We start from the raw sequence: 17,307 nt of genomic DNA on the forward strand, positions 1-17,307 counted from the left end.
AATTATCATGTCACTTTCTAGAGGTGAGAAGTCCAAATTCCAGATGTCAGCAAGGCTGTTTCCTTCTGAAGTTTGTGGTGGTGGATCTGTTCCATGGCTCTCTTCTAGCTCTCAGTGGTTTGCTGGCAATCATTCACATTCCTTGGCTTATAAGTGTATCAGTGCAGTCCTTTCAACTTCATGGAATCTCCTTCTCTCTTCATAAAGCCTTCATTCTGTGTGTCTCTGTGTTTAAATTTCCCCTTTTTATAAGGACACTAATCGTATTGGGATTAGGCCCACCAAGATGACCTCATTTTAGAGGACATCACCAGATGGTCAATACCAAAATCAGATTGATTATATTCTTTGCAGTCAAAGGTGGAGAAGCTCTATACAGTCAGCAAAAAGAACACCAGGAGCTGACTGTGGCTCAGCTCATGAACTCCTTATTGCAAAATTAAGACTCAAATTGAAGAAAGTAGGGAAAACTACTTAAACCATTTAGGTGTGACCTAAATCAAATCCCTTATGATTATACAGTGGAAGTGACAAATAATTTCAAGGGATTAGATCTGATAGACAGAGTGCCTGAAGAACTATGGACAGAGGTTTGTGACATTGTATAGGAGGCAGTGATCAAGACCATCCGTATGAAAAGAAATGCAAAAAGGCAAATTGGTTGTCTGATGAGGCCTTACAAATAGCTGAGAAAAGAAGAGAAACAAAAGGCAAAGGAGAAAAGGAAAGATATACCCATCTGAATACAGAATTCCAAAGAATAGCAAGAAGAGATAAGAAAGTCTACCTCAGTGATCAATGCAAAGAAATAAAGGAAAACAATACAATGGGAAAGACTAGACTCTTCAAGAAAATTAGAGATACAAAGGGAATATTTCATGAAAATATGAACGCAGTAAAGGACAGAAATGGTATGGACCTAACAGAAGCAGAAGATACTAAGATGAGGTGGCAAGAATACACAGAACTGTATAAAAAGGATCTTCATGACCCAGATAACCACGATGGTGTGATCACTCACCTAGAGTCAGACATCCTGGAATGTGAAGTCAAGTGGACCTTAGGAAATATCACTATGAACAAAGCTAGTGGAGGTGATGGAATTCCAGTTGAGCTATTTCAAATCGTAAAAGATGGTGCTGTGAAAGTGCTGCACTCAATATACCAGCAAATCTGGAAAACTCAGCAGTGGTCACAGGACTGGAAAAGGTCAGTTTTTATTCCAATCCCAAAGAAAGGCAGTGCCAAAGAATGTCCAAACTACTGCACAATTACACTCATCTCATACAGTAGCAAAGTAATGCTCAAAATTCTCTAAGACATGCTTCAACAGTACCTGAACCACGAACTTCCAGATGTTCAAGCTGGATTAGAAAAGTCAGAGGAACCAGAGATCAAATTGCCAACATCCACTGGATCATTGAAAAAGCAAGAGAGTTCCAGAAAAACATCTACTTTTGCTTTATTGACTGTTCCAAAGCCTTTGACTGTGTGGATCACAAAAAACTGGAAAATTCTTAAAGAAATAGGAATAGCAGACCACCTGATATTCCCTGCCTCAGGAGACCTGCCTCCTGAGAAATCTGTATGCAGGTCAAGGAGCAATAGTTAGAACTGGACATGGAACAACAGACTGGTTCCAGATCGGGAAAGAGGTACATCAAGACTGTCACCCTGCTTATTTAAATTATATGCAAAGTACATCATGTGAAATGCTGGACTGGATGAAGCACAAGCTGGAATCAAGATTGCTTGGAGAAATATCAATAACTTCAGATATGCAGATGACACCACCCTTATGGCAGAAAGAGACTAATGAGCCTCTTGATGAAAATGAAAGAGGAGAGTGCAAAAGTTGGCCTAAAACTCAACATTCAGAAAAGTAACATCATGGCATCTGGTCCCATCACTTCATGGCAAATAGATGGGGAAACAGTGGAAACAGTGACAGACTTTATCTTTGGGGGTTCCAAAATCACTGCAGATGGTGATTGCAGCCATGAAATTAAAAGACACTTGCTCCTTGGAAGAAAAGCTATGAACAACCTAGACAGTATATTAAAAAGCAGAGACATTACTTTGCCAACAAAGGTCTGTCTAATCTAGGCTATGGTTTTTCCAATAGTCATGTATGGATGTGAGAGTTGGACTGTAAAAAAAGCTGAGTGCCGAATAACTGATGCTTCTCAACTATGGTTTTGGAGAAGACTCTTGAGAGTCCCTTGGATGGTGAGATCCAACCAGTCCATCCTAAAGTTAATCAGTTCTGAATATTCATTGGAAGGACTAATGCTGAAGCTGAAACTCTAATACTTTGGCCACCTGATGCGAAGAACTGACTCATAGGAAAAGATCAGGAGGAGAAGGGAATGACAGAGGATGAGATGGTTGGATGGCATCACTGACACAATGGTCATGAGTTTGAGTAAACTCCAAGTGACATACACAGAAGCCTGATGTGCTGCAGTCCATGGGATTGCAGAGAGCTGGACATGGCTGAGCGACTGAACCTAACTGAACTAACTTTATTACCTCTGTGAAGACCCTTTTTCCTAATAAGGTCACATTCTGAGGTCCTAAGGTTTTAGGGCTTCAACAGATATTTTTATAGAAACAAAATTTAGTAAATAATAAATGGATATTAAAAGGGCTTCAGCAGATGTTTTTGCAGAAACATAATTTAATTAATAATAAATGGATAACATATTTTTTAAATTAAAAAATAAATCCAGCAGAAACAGGAGTACAAGAATGGAATTAAAATGAATATCAAGGAAAACCGCAATAATCTTTAATTATGTAATACCTATTTCTAAGCCAAATGTTAGAAAGGCTTGAAGTATATTAGACTTGAAAATTTGGATCTCTAAAACACATTCAGAATTTTTTTCCCCCTCCTTATTTCTTATTTTTTTCAGCTGAAACATTTAGGCTCAGCAACATTAAATGATTTATTTAAAGTCATGCATATAAATAGTTAACAGGAATTTGGTCTAGAATCCCAGTCAAATACCTACCTACCTCCTCCCCAAAACAATCCCAGTGTCAAATTTTAACCATTTTTCTCAAATTATGTCTAGAATATTTAGTAAAATCACATTCCTTAAATCCTCTTTTGGCTTGTCTCTGTCCATATTTTTATGGTTTATGTAAATAAATCTAGATTGAGGGAATTTCATTGCAAAGGTGAAAACCAGAATGACGTTTATGAAGATATAACTCTCATAACCATCTGGCATACACAAGGGTGTCATACTAAATGGGATCAGAATGAGCTCCTTTTGGAAGTAAACCTTTAATAGACTGTGAAAACTTTAGGGGAATCTATCCTGGAATGTTTTAATGGAGTACTTGAGAATGAGTTGTGCACAGCTGGCCAGTGAAGAGACTCTAGATTGGTTACCAAAACCAGGTTTTAAATGGATTTGTGATCCTCCACAGCTCTTTGAAAAAGGCAATGAAAATTGTGATGAATTAACACAAAAAAATCTTTTCTAATCAGAGAGCCCTTGCATTAGCAATGCATTATGATTGACATTGTCCTTTTTCCTTCCTTCCTTTTCTTTGTTATTTTCTGTTGTCTTTCTATGACATCAATCTTATGCAGATAAATGATTAAAGGACAATGATTAAAATACAAAACAGTTGAATGCTATAAACTTTGTGGGCCTGACACTGAAGCTATAAAAAAAAAAATGGTAAGGAAAAATCTAAGTTAATGATGCAAATTGCTGATTGTTGTATACTATATAAAAATGACCTGGTCTTCCTGTTAGAGCAGGTAACTAAGGCACTGGTACTTACTGTTCTTTTCCTTATGATTGAACCAGGTGAGGGAAGATTTTGGTAGGCTAAGGGGGGAAAAGGCACTCACTTGCTAACCATGTAAAATGAATCCCTATCTATATCATTAACTAAGAAGTGCCTGTAAAACTACCTTATGATATGGTAGAGTGTGGTGAGCAGAAGCCAGATTTATCAGATGGTATTGATTTGTCTTGAATTTATCTAAATCAGTCCATCTATGCTTGTTGGGAATGCTTTCCCTTATTTTCCCAGAAGCAGTAGATGTTCAGTTTTGGTCTCTCCTTGATTTTGGAAATTCAGTTGCTGGGCTCTGGAATTTCAGGAAGATGATATGGGATAACTAGGCAATTAGCTAAGCATGTTCTCAACAGAAGTCACTTGCACCTTTAATTGCTGTGAACCTCTACATGGAAGAGGCAGTTTTCTGAAGTAATTCAGGACATAAGTAACTGCACATTTGGGGCAAATTTGCTGATGTGTCTGGGCTTCTTTGGTAGCTCAGTAGGTAAATAATCTGCCTCGGTGTAGGAGACCTAGGTTTGATCCCTGGGTCTGGAAGAGCCCCTGGTAAAGGAAATGGCAACCCGCTTCAGTATTCTTGCCTGGAAAATCCCACGGACAGAGGAGCCTGGAGGGCTACAGTCCATGGGATCGCAAGAGTCGGACACAACTTAGCAACTAAACCACCAGCACCACTGTATTACTTTGGTGAATATATAAATACTCCCCATGCATATAAAGACCTAGATAAAGGGATACAGGCTTCCAACATACAAAGAAAATGACTTCACAATGATAAACCATACCACTAACAATATAAATTTATTCTGAACCTCATGAATATAAAATAATACAATTATCTATCTGATAATTCTTATTTAGAATGCATTTAATTGCATTCATAGATGAACCTGAATCAGCCAGAAACTGAGATGATGTTTTCTGTCCTATAATATTGGTGGGTGACAATATGTCCATGTGACTTGTGTGTGCATATGTGTGTTTGTGAACATGCAATGATTAAGAAAATTAATAAATTAGCTTTGAAGTAAGAGGTAGCATCAAGAAAGTAATTTCCATATGTTTAAAATTTTTTAGTAGTTGCCATACATCATGTCTCCACGATGAAATGTTTGATTTGAGAATTTTGCTTTGCACATCTAGTTATTCCGTTGAACATGTTATGGGCTTGTAATCTACTTATAACCTCCAATTTTCTTCTCCCTTTCTTCTCCTGCTTCAGGGTCCTTTTACATTACTTACCCTTCATGTATGCTTGTTTCTTCTCCTACTCCTGTTGTTGTTCTTCTGAACCCACCTATTTATGGCTTACTTAGCATGGATGTTTTGATAGATGTCTCCAACAGTAACTTTGGGATTGTCACCTAAGAAATGTTTTCTTTTCTTTTTTTTTTTGCCTTTTCCACCATTCTTTTCAGGTCCTTGTAGTGTTTTGCTATAGACATTTCACAAAAGCCTTTTGATGATCGACAGTGTTTGGCATGCACACCTCCTCTTTGGGGCCAACAATTTTCCTGTGTCTTATTTGAGGTTTTGTCACTGTTCCATTCTCTTCCTGCACTTAACTCACCAGCTTTTAGTTTTAACTCTCCTGTGAGATCTAGTTTAGAGTTTAGACAAGGACACACATTAGTTATAAACTTATCTGGTCACTTTTGTTATGGCGGCTCAGAAAATGAAACTGGCCTCATTTCAAGCTGGAGGTAAGGGTCAGGCATGGTGGAAGGGAAATACATAGATTTTTCTTAAGGGAAAAAGAACAAATGACTTCTTTACAGTTTAAGAGGCCAAGAATGAATGTAGTAAGCCTTTTCTAAGTTCAGTATTCTATTTACAAAATCACAAGACTTTTATAAATTGCCAGACTGCATTGCACAAACCAAATGTCACAGAACAGTGACCTTTCAAATTACCAGTGCAACAGAAGCTGAGATGAGAAACCTCAAACTTAGAGCAAACACTGACAAGAAATCCTACAGACATGACTTCTGTGTCTGGTCAACTTAACATAACATGACATATTGTAGAATGTGTTTGGCTTTTTAGGTAGGATAGTCTATAAAGGTTTAACTGCTTTTGAAAACATAATCTTTAATATAATCTGAAGATTTGTAGTATTTAGGTTTGGGGGATAAAATATTTTCTAATTTTGAAAGAGAAAGAGCAGAAATGTTTTATATAAGAGAAACATCTAAAAGATGAAAAAGTATAAATGACAAAGGTGAAATAGGGTAGAGTGAGTTGAGGGGGTGGATGGGAAAAGAACTGGAGGTTTGAGCAAAGGAAAGTTCAATTGCAAAACAGTGAGAGCATTTTATATAAAGAGTTTTTATTTAAAATATGTCTAACTTAAATATATTACAAAGATAAATTTTGAAAATACATCATAAGAAATTTTCAATCAGAGTTCCAGTTTTTAAATATTATACACTTCAGTAGTTTTTCTATTTCCCATACATTTCTTTATAGGTTTTACTTCAATTTTATGAAAGTATAGATACCAATTGCTTTATAACAAAATTAAATTCATATACATGTACATATTTGCATGTATTTATACATAGAGGGGTTTTGTTCTATACTTAATATATATTCTTTAAAGATATTTTATTAATGATGAAATGAAAGCACAATTTTTCTGTCTTCTGTTTTCTGCTTTGAAATTTTTCTGTCAGTGGTTTGTTTTTTTTTGTTGTTGTTTTTTTACCAACCAACATACAGGCCCATCAATAATACAAAATTGTAAAACAGAACTTTCTACCATGTCTAGGTTTGAACAGATGACTAAAACATACTTTTTATGATGATCAATGTTTTCTAAACATATATTTGCTTCTTATATATCTGTATAAATGATTGTGAAAGGGTGGAGGGAATATTTTAGAGTTGTATCATTATATATTGCATTTTGAAGCACATTCTATTGCTCTCACATGTACAGATTGTTGAATGTGATGAATATGTTTGTCTTTCACAGCAAACATGTGTATGCAAGCCATCAATAGCCAGAGTTTATTGTAAGTGTTTCAAAGGCTATTGCAGCGATGGGATATTGCCAGACAGTTAGTAAAAGGCAAATTGAGTCTATTGAGAGATTAATTCACCAGCTGAAAGAAATACATTTGCCTCACAGTCATCAGATATTCCACTCACCAAATTCATCCTCCAAGATAGCATCCCTAATGAGCTTCCTAAACCAATTAAACATAGGCAGGAAGCATCAGTCATCCAAAATGACTATTTTCATCTAATCAGCTGACTGCACAAATTACTTGACATTGAGGAAAAAAGGAACACCCTAAAAGTTGTTGGATTCTTTTCTATTCTGTCCTTACTTTGTGCATTTCTCAGTTTTAATGCTGTGTCTTGCACAGAACACTGTAAATGAGCAGAGTACTTTATAAAGTGCTTTCCTTTCCTTTGCATTATTATTCAATAGAATAAAATGAGTTTTAATGGACTTAAGTAACTTGCTTAAAGGCACACAATTAATGTGTGGCTGGGACTCAAAATCATGCCCTTTCCTCTGTTGTAGTAGTTCTATAAATATGTATTTATTGATTGACTTTCTACCCTCCAGGACAGGGGAAAGGTCTAAGTATTCAAAATGCCATCAGCTTTATATTTGGGCAAGTTCAGAGCCAAGGCAGGATGAGAATGAAGGGAGACAATTTTACTTCCAAGTGGGTTTCTTCCTTGAAAGACTGGCTTAGTTTAGTGATGTCAGGCCATACTGTTTATGATAGTAATGAGAAGGAAGAGAACATAAAATGAGCATAAACAAAGTTAGGAACCTAAAAGTTAGTCGCCTAAAAGTTAGTCGCTCAGTCATGTCCACCTCTTTGTGACCCCATGGACTGTAGCCTGCCAGGCTCCTCTGGGTTTTCCAGGCAAATAAATTCACACAATTACTGTGAGAAAAACAAAATGCTATGTAGTGGAATCTGGGTGCCAGAGGTTGCTGTTTTAGATATAATAATTTAAGAAACAGAAAAATATTAAGAAAAATATTAAGAAATATTTTATGGGACCTTGATTGGAGGCAAAATTTGAACTTTTTTATTATAGACTCATTTCCAAACAATGTCAATGTTTGTAGTGTGAGAGGAGGGGTTAATTTGCATATGTTAATTTGGGAAATGTAAAGTGAATCTCAACTGAACAAGATTGCTTACTGTAGATTCCTTATGAGCCTTCAGTTCATAGATCTCAAGAAGGGGACTTGGTATGCATTTCCCAAACATTCATCATAAGACTTCTTTCCGTGGCTCGTCTAGCTAGACTGGCATTTCTCCTCTTGATACATGTTGACACCAGTGGGTTTTGACACTATAGAGTCACAAAAAGTTCTAAGGCAGAGAAATGGCATAGTAAAAGTACTGATTTAAGGGAAATAATATGGTGGTAATAGGCAGGAGAGACCAATGTCCCTCACAGTGAGGGAGTTGGAGAGATAAGTTGTAATGACACATGAATAGTGGAAGTGAATAGTTCTATTTTAAGATACAAAATAGTACAGTACCTTTTATATCTAACTGTTGCTTAGTGGTGAACTGAAGAGTAACAGGGGTTGCAAATAAAGAATTAAGAATGGTCTATACACAGATGAGAATGCAATCTGTTAGGATGGGTTCCCTGAAAGAATCTGAAAAGACTAAAGGGGGATTTTCATTATTAACTGAACATTTATTTTTATTATTTTGGAAATGTGAGGAGAAAGATGATCAAACTAAGAAATCAGAATAGTTTAGTTATAAAGAAGTGGGATTTTGAATAAGGATCTTACTGTGAAAAGCTGATTGTTTTTGTTGATTGGTTATTGATTGAGGATTTTCACAAATTAAGTTTTATTACAATTGTGAGAATGAAAATGAATGTTTGTGGATGTTTATGATTTATAAGAAGGAAATGAACATATAAAGTAGAGATTTTATGCAGAAAAGATGGAGATGGAGGTGCTGGCTCTTCCAGAAAGAGATGGGATCACAGGGACCTGGAGCATAGATCAAATGGGATCATGGAAGTATTTGTTTCTTGGAGTGTCACTGAACTGATGGAGAAATGTAGTATAATGAACATATTAATGGTTTTAAAAATAATAATTTTTCTCTATTGTCATCTATTATTTTTACCAGCACTATAAATAAATTAATCATTCTCTGATAGCTAATGCAATTAGTTACTTTCAACCCAAGCTAATTACCTAAAGCAGTAAGTTTTATTTTACGTGTGCTATCTTTCTGTTTGCATTTTTGAGTTCAAATTCATTGGGTTGGATCTTTGGTGATTTATCCATTCTTAGGGCTGTTCACAAGGTTTCTTCTTCTTCCTACCAAGGTCCCAGTAAAATATTGGAAGAATACTTAGGTAACAGGGAAATAAAGTTGAAATGGGAAATGTTGGGAAAAAGTGTCAGAGGCAAAAGAAATAACACTTATCAGAGAGTTTAGCTTTTATTGTGCTTTTCAGATACAACCTTGAATAATTTTAATGTAAGTCATATAGTTGTATTGTTTATCAAATATATTTTCAGTTAATGAATCTAAGTGTTTAAGCAATATTGCAATAGACTGTATAATAACAAAGATAATAATTGTCAAAATGCATTACCTTTTAATGTGCAAACACCATTCAGTATGCTTTATATATATTTTTCTCTTAATAAGAACACTGACCCTGGTATATTGCTGTCTGTATTTTAGTTTTGAATGAACCAAGTTATTCAGGAATTTGCCCAATGTCACATGGTTAATATATGTCAGAATCAGGATTTAAATCTGAGTATGTTGAACCTCTGAATCTCAACCCTTTGTGATTATGCTAAATAACAGATGATATATGGCAATATTTTATGAAGTTCATTTAAATTTTTTAATATTTTATTTAATGATAATTTAATAATTAGTTTTACTTAATTATTAAAATTTTATCTTTATAGAATAATGCCTTTTATCTTTCCTTTACTTTTTCAGATTTTTGAATTTTATATACTTTGTTACAAATCTGTATTTTCCCATTGCCATATCTCCCTATGGGCAGTAGCATACATATCAGTACATTAAATACAATACGAAACTTTCTTTAACTTAATTCTAAATTTACTGACCATGAAAGAAGCTTTCTTTTAAAATGTAGCACCTATTAACGTTTGGGAAATGCTGATCAATAGGATAAATTCTGGTTAAAATTTTAAAATTATTTTCAAATTGTTTTAACGTTTCACTTTTCTCAGGGAAAATAAATCTCAAGGAGCTGCAATATTTCAGAATTTGTGACCCAATTTTATTTTTTAATTTTGAAAGTTAATCAGTTGTCAAAGTTGTTGCTTAATGTTAGTGTTCTTTAAATGCTAAACATATTTATCTTATATGTACTTAGGATATTTTGCTCTATATATTTCAGTATAAAATTCTCTCCTTGAGTTGTGTGTTTATTTTCTGCTAATCAATACAATTGATCTCTGTATTGAAAATTTGAAATCTCTGAAAAGCTCTTAGAAACAGCCACCCTAATACTTTTATAAAACACCCTGAAAACTTGAATTCCCATTAACCATCAGCTGTAATATGTTTCATTCATAACATGGCAGTACCTTCCAGTGCTCACGCTTGGTCATGGATCCTCCAAAAATGCCTTAGAGGTGTAAATGTCGCATTCCAAATCATGTTACTCAGTCTTAGCTTTAAGCGAAATATTCCATTATTCACAACATCACCTTTTGGAAAAGGAGTTCAGGCATGTCCAGTTTCATTCAAAATATTACTTTCCCCATGTTATAGGGGGAAATGGCTATTCTATCTATTTTGCTCATCAAAGTAAGTGAAATTCTTGAGAAACAAAGTTGGTTAAATTTCTTGAGTAATTTGTATAAATGGAATTAGAATCCAAGTCTTTTGTTCCATGGTTTTCTTCTGTCCCATATACATTGGTGTGCATATTTAACCCATAAAGTTTAAATAAAACTATAAATGTACATGTCCAAGATATATATTTCTTTCATTGAGTCTTTTTAGAAGAATGGCAGTCTTCTTTTTTGAGAAATTTAGGACTGTTGGTTTGTAAAACAGTACATTACCAGACAATACACTTCAGAGGGAGCTTTGTTGTGCTGGAGATTGATTTACCCTGCTTTTAATATTGTGTATTCAGAAATGGGATTCTCTAACCAAAGTATTCATGAGAAAGAAGATCTGGTTTTATTTGATTTCCAAAACTGTATCACAGTGCTAATAGGCAGATTGCAGCTCTTCATAGCTGTAAGACCTTGGCCATTATTTATTATTATGTCAGTAGTTTTTTCTCTTTCTTTCCTGCTTGATTTGTTAAGGTGTCCACATCAAAATAGTGTATCCACATAAGAAAACAATTATAAGTTTTGCATGTTGTTGAATAGCATCCTTAGATGATTTGAACTTTCTATTAATAAATGTTTTTGGTATCCATATTTAGTTGTTACAGGGTAGGTCACCCAAAGCCACCAAGTGGGAACATCACATGGGCAGTGGTGGCGGCATGGCTGAACAGGTCAGCGGGGACTGTGATGATGAAGATGGTTGTGGGGGCTCAGGAAGTGGAGAAGTCAAGAGGACACTAAAAATCACAGACTGTAAGTGTATGATTCTAACCCCATTTCTAAAGGACTGATTTTGAAATATAGTTAAGGAGAACTGTTACTATGAATATAAAGAAATAATGATAGTGAATTCAGAAAAAGGCAAGAGGAATTGGAAATGAAAACAAAACCATTTTTTGTTATTTGGGATGTATATTCTTGGGCATTTGTTTCTTTTTACCAATGACTTTAAATGGAAATTACAGTTTTCCTGAGTAAAACGAGTGAATGATCATTAGTTCTGAGAATTCGTAGTTTTAAAGTGGGATAATCTGTAGGACATGAAATAACTAGGATGATGGATGCTAAATGTACATTCATGAAACCAGAATAGGTGAGCCATGCTGAATATTAAAGTTCTCTAATGTATTATATTATCATGACATTATATAAATTTTATTAGGTTTTCATCATGTTCAGATCACAAAGAAATTGGTTAAATATATGGCTAGTTATGGTGAGAAAATACTTGAATTTAACTCCTATGATTTGGTTCTTCTGAAAAAATCTCACCAATCATTCACATTATTTTGATTTTATGTGTTTGAAAACCATTTCTGGTCTTGCTGGACTAGTCGCTATTACATATGATAGAATGACCAAATAACAACAACCAAAAAAATCACCAAGTAAATTACCTTTCCTTCTTTTTACATACAAAATGAGGGATCTAGTCTAACTTTCAACTGTTCACTTAACTCAGGTCATACTAAAGGGGATTACTTTATAAAATAATCTTCTGGACCTGTGCAGGCCTATCTGGAGCCTGCCCTGATAGTCTCCCTCTAAATCACAACGGGCTTTGTGATTTTCCTGACAACTTTGTACCTGTTAGAAATGTCCTTTCCTGACTTTGGTGGGAGAATAGTTCATTTACTTTTCAGTTCTCATGTCGTAAATTTAGAACACTTCTAATGCCTCAAGCATCAACACCCCTTCCTTCCAAGATCTTCTTTTGTAAAACAAATACATTGTTTAAAGGCATAGAAGCCAGAAGAGGTACAAGATCAAGACAGTATAAAGAAATATGTTTTCCTATTAGAAAGAGTAATAAATTTAACATAGAAAGTAAATAGTTGGGATTTAGTACACTGGATAGCAGTTGAACAAAGGATCACAAAACTCTTTGATGTATTAGTACAATTTCCTAGTGAAAATTGCATTTCTTCTACTCATGTAGGAGCAGTAAGGATATGTATTCTTCTTATTAGTACTAATGTCATTTATCAGATTAATTTCTTTTGGTTACTTGTCTTCTGTTGTTTGTCCCAAAAAAGAGAAAACAAAAAATTAGAGAAAGTGTTTTCATTAAGAGTTAAAAAGCCCTCCATTGTATTTTGGAATTATGATACATATCTATTAGGATAATATTAAATAGTCTTTCATTTTCATTTGATCCTGTGTATTTATATGTACCATAATTTCCCTGTCATTTGAACACTGCAGGGTTTTAAAGCATAAAAATATTATGAAAAATAGCTTAGGTTAAAACTTAATCTGTAAATTGTATGTATGTGAATGTGTGTGGAATTAGCCTTTTACAGGGATTTTTCACTCCTGAAGTTATTTATAAGCTTGAGAACTTGCTATCTATTAACAGATAACTTTTTGCCTTATTTCACACAAGAGGTAGAGACAGTAGAGGATATTCAGCTACTAAATTTTCTCACAAAACCGAACTTGTCAAGGTGGCAAGAATGAATATTTTTACTTTAAAATCCTGTTTTCAATTACTACTGAAAGGGACAGGTATGGTACAAGCAACTATCCATCAGAATTCGGGAGATTTAAGATATAGGTGATTTTCAGCAACTCCAGGCAAATAGTAAAAAAATCCACATCTGTTGCAAGTGGGTTGCCTATCATATTTCTACGGGTTTATAGCTGTTGGCTTTCAATTTTTAATAAGTGGTTAGGAACCCACAGTGGATAGCCTGCTGAAATAAAGAGGGACGCAGCAAGTAGCAAAACGTAGGTCACATTTCTATTTTTATAAAGCACCGTAATAGTTTAACTGTGTTTGGCTGGTTTGATATATCACTAAAGCATGTTGTACCATAGTTTTAGACGGTCTTAATGTCTTAAAAATATTGTGCTCTAGAAAGTTTACACGGTGTCATTTGTGTTAAGAATTTGAAATACACCATTATGTCTTCCTCACAGTGATGTTTATTCTTTATAAAATACAAGTAGAACACAGTTTGTGACTTCAAAAATATCTGATTACAAAAAGTTATACAGGCATATATTTATTTATAGCTACATATAGTTACAAGGAATAATGTCAATATTATGTCTTGAAAATTTAATGATTTTACTCCATTTATGAATATGTTCAAAGTTGACAAATATCTTACTAACCATCACTTGAACTGATTTTCTGTTTCTGTTTTGGTTAATGTTTATTCCAGGCAATAAAGGTTTATATATTTCCATGTGCAAAGTTTTACCACCAAAATTTTAGGTATCACTTTTTTATCATCAACAGTATCAAATGATTTAACAATATTTAGCTTTTAAACTACCTCTATTTGTATCACACCTGTTAAACATTATTAAAAGTCAACTGACATATTTCTAATAAAAAAATCTATGGTATGTAGTGTTCACTTTTAGGAAACTGAAAGTACTTCATTTTAGTAGGTGATTTAAGTATCCTAAGATTACATTAATGTGTTCTATATTTTTATTGTATTGAATTTGACTCATATATGTAGATATGGTTATTTCGCTAGTACCTTCAAATAGCAGGGTTGGAATGTCTTTGAACTTTCATTTCCCCTCATCCTGGACACTTGGCATCCTTTCAAAGTAGCTAAGGGATGGTAGGTTTTAAATACCAATTGGGGGTGGGGGTGGTGGAAAACAAGTTCTGTTTTTGTAGGCATGCAGAGCAAAACCACTCTCACTACCATCAATACTTTTTCAACTATTTGACTGTTCTAATATTTGCCCCAATTCTGATATATTCAACTGTCAAAAAACAAAGTGCCACCAAAGAGAGGCTGTAGCAAGACTATACATATGTAGTTTTGAAAATCTGCAGTAGCTTTGATTGCCATATGTGGTATTATAATTTAAATTGCCGTAACAATACCATTGGGAAATCCCACAGGCAGAGGAGCTTGGCAGGTTGCAATCAATGGGGTCACAAAAGAGTTGGACATGATTTAACAACTAAACAACAACAACAAAACACTGCTTTTAACAAATAATACATAGTCCATGATCAAATTTATTTTAATAAGATGGTTCATAGTAGCAATCTCAGATAAAATGATTTTGATCACAAGTTGTTTCAGGCATCAAATGTTGAGGAACAGTAGAGTGATTTCAAGTCTTCAAATTAACTGAGATAATCTGTCTATTGTCATATTTATTTTGCTAGTACAATATTATGTTGCATCATTAGCAGTTTTAAAAATAATTTTACCTTAAATGAGATGCCTATAAATGACAACAAAAGTGATTAAGTATGTATTCCAATAACTTTTCCCCCTGATAATGATACCAACCTGTTTCTGAAGAACAGTCATGATTATGGGTCCCAATGCAGCATTAAGCCCTAAGCCCTTCTGATAGCCATTCATTCAGTCATTAAAAGTCTTTCCTGAGAAAGGTTGTTTGCCATTCATTTTTTCTTATCTCCTGGGCTGTTTTTCCTTTTCTCTTTTACAGATTCTCATCATCATACCAGATTCTATATATTTGAGAAAGCCAGGACTCAGTCTCAAACTTTTATCATCCCTATTCTCAACTACCTTCTGTTCCACAACCCACTTACTCAGTCATAATACCAATAATAATATGGTACCCTGCCCTTGCTAGCCCTATCAGCCATAAAGCATTCCCCTATATCAGATCAGGAAATAAGTTTATGAGATCTGAAAGTATTCAACTTAAATCAGATTTATTTGGAAATGAAAAGATAATACATTGAAATATTAAGTAACTAGAGCTAGAAAAAAAAACAACTCTTCTTTGATCTTTGATAGCCTAAAATAAATAGAACAGTTATTTATATTGTGCTTTGGATTGTCACTTAGTAACGAACCTTAGATAAGCCTCTAACAAATGAATCTACAGCCTGATACTAACAGTGACCTTGGAAGAGAATAGTGTATTCCATGTGCAAAGTAAAATGAAAATGATACTCTGTTAGCCACTGAAGAATAAAGGGTGCTGATTTATTTAGTAATGCAAGATTGTAAAGTGCCTGGATATTGCTGGCTTCCTCAAACTTATTTTTACCATAAATCATCTTTATTTCAAAATCTCAGCCAGACATGGAGGTTCAGGGAGAACTCAAAAGAAAAAAAAATGCTCCAGGTTACATTTTCTTTAGTGAAATCTGTATTTTCCTGAACTACTAAAACTGTAATTATTCATTTTGTACAAATCATTTTGTGATATTTTATAGTATTTATTAATAGCTGATGATTTTTCTTTTTAGTCTAAATTATGCAAAAGAGATAATGTAAGCACATAAGATTTTTATATTAATAAGTTACAAATATGCATATTAAAAGTATGTGTATTGTTTCTAAAATTCAAGTTTCATCAAATTTGATTAAATAAAATATATTTAGTTTACCTTGTAAATGTTGATAAATAGCCCATTAATAAATTATCCCAAATGTAAGAAACTGTGCTGAAAGTAACTAAATAGCTCTCATTTGTTTAATCAGTTAAGCTAAAAAAAAAAAATTTGAAGAAGAAAATGGGAACCCACTCAGTATCTTGCCTGGGAAAACTCATGCACGGTGAAGCCTGGCAGGCTACAGTCCGTGGAGTTGCAAAGAGTGATATAAGACTGAGTGACTGAGCACAAGCTAAAAATAAATCATCTCTATAAGGGTACTTAGGGTTTCCCTGGTACCTCACACAGTAAAGAATCTGCCTGCAATGCAGGAGACCCAGGTTCAATCCCTGGGTTGGAAAGAAACCCTGGAGAAGGAAATAGCTACCCACTACAGTATTCTTGCCTGGAGTATCCCCTGGACAGAGGAGCCTGACCGGCTACAGTCCATGGGGTCACAAAGAGTCTGACAAAACTGAGTAACTAAGCACACATATAAGGATCAGTTCAGTTCAGTCGCTCAGTTGTGTCCGACTCTTTGCAACCCCATGAATCGCAGCACGCCAGACCTCCCTGTCCATCACCAACTCCAGGAGTTCACTCAGACTCACGTCTCCATCGAGTCAGTGATGCCATCCAGCCATCTCATCCTCTGTCGTCCCCTTCTCCTCCTGCCCCCAATCCCTCCCAGCATCAGAGTCTTTTCCAATGAGTCAACTCTTTGCATGAGGTGGCCAAAGTACTGGAGTTTCAGCTTTAGCATCATTCCTTCCAAAGAACACCCAGGACTGATCTCCTTTTGAATGGACTGGTTGGATCTCCTTGCAGTCCAAGGGACTCTCAAGAGTCTTCTCCAACACCACAGTTCAAAAGCATCAATTCTTCAGCACTCAGCCTTCTTCACAGTCCAACTCTCACATCCATACATGACCAAGGGAAAAACCATAGCCTTGACTAGACAGACCTTAAGGATGCTTGGACTCAAATCTTTGTGATGCAATTAAAGTATTCTTGAATAATGACTGTACACTTTGATCTATGTTGTACAAATGTCTCATACTAAAGGGTCATGATAAAACTGTAGAGAAATTAATGAGGAAACACTTTCTGATCCTGTTCAGTGTTCACTATTTTGAACACTTGGAAATTATCATCTACCAGTTTTTACACTACTGATGAGAATTATACTAAAGACAAATGAAATGTATATCTAAGGTAGGTAAACATGTTTTAATTAATTATGAATATATTATATCTATGCACATTATATAGATATATGGATATATTA

At 34.6% G+C, this 17,307-nt stretch overlaps 1 protein-coding gene across 2 annotated transcripts in view; it reads left to right on the plus strand.

The window, feature by feature from the left end:
• The window catches only part of GPC5 (glypican 5), a 1,663,234-nt gene that overhangs the window by 852,584 nt on the left and 793,343 nt on the right, over positions 1-17,307 (plus strand). For both annotated transcript variants that reach the window (XM_069601872.1, XM_069601871.1), the window contains one exon: positions 11,278-11,434. In XM_069601872.1, coding sequence (XP_069457973.1) covers positions 11,278-11,434 — 157 coding nt within the window. The remainder of the gene's footprint in view (positions 1-11,277; positions 11,435-17,307) is intronic.

Source organism: Ovis canadensis, chromosome 10 (genome assembly GCF_042477335.2).
Source record: "Ovis canadensis isolate MfBH-ARS-UI-01 breed Bighorn chromosome 10, ARS-UI_OviCan_v2, whole genome shotgun sequence".
NCBI lineage: Eukaryota > Metazoa > Chordata > Mammalia > Artiodactyla > Bovidae > Ovis > Ovis canadensis.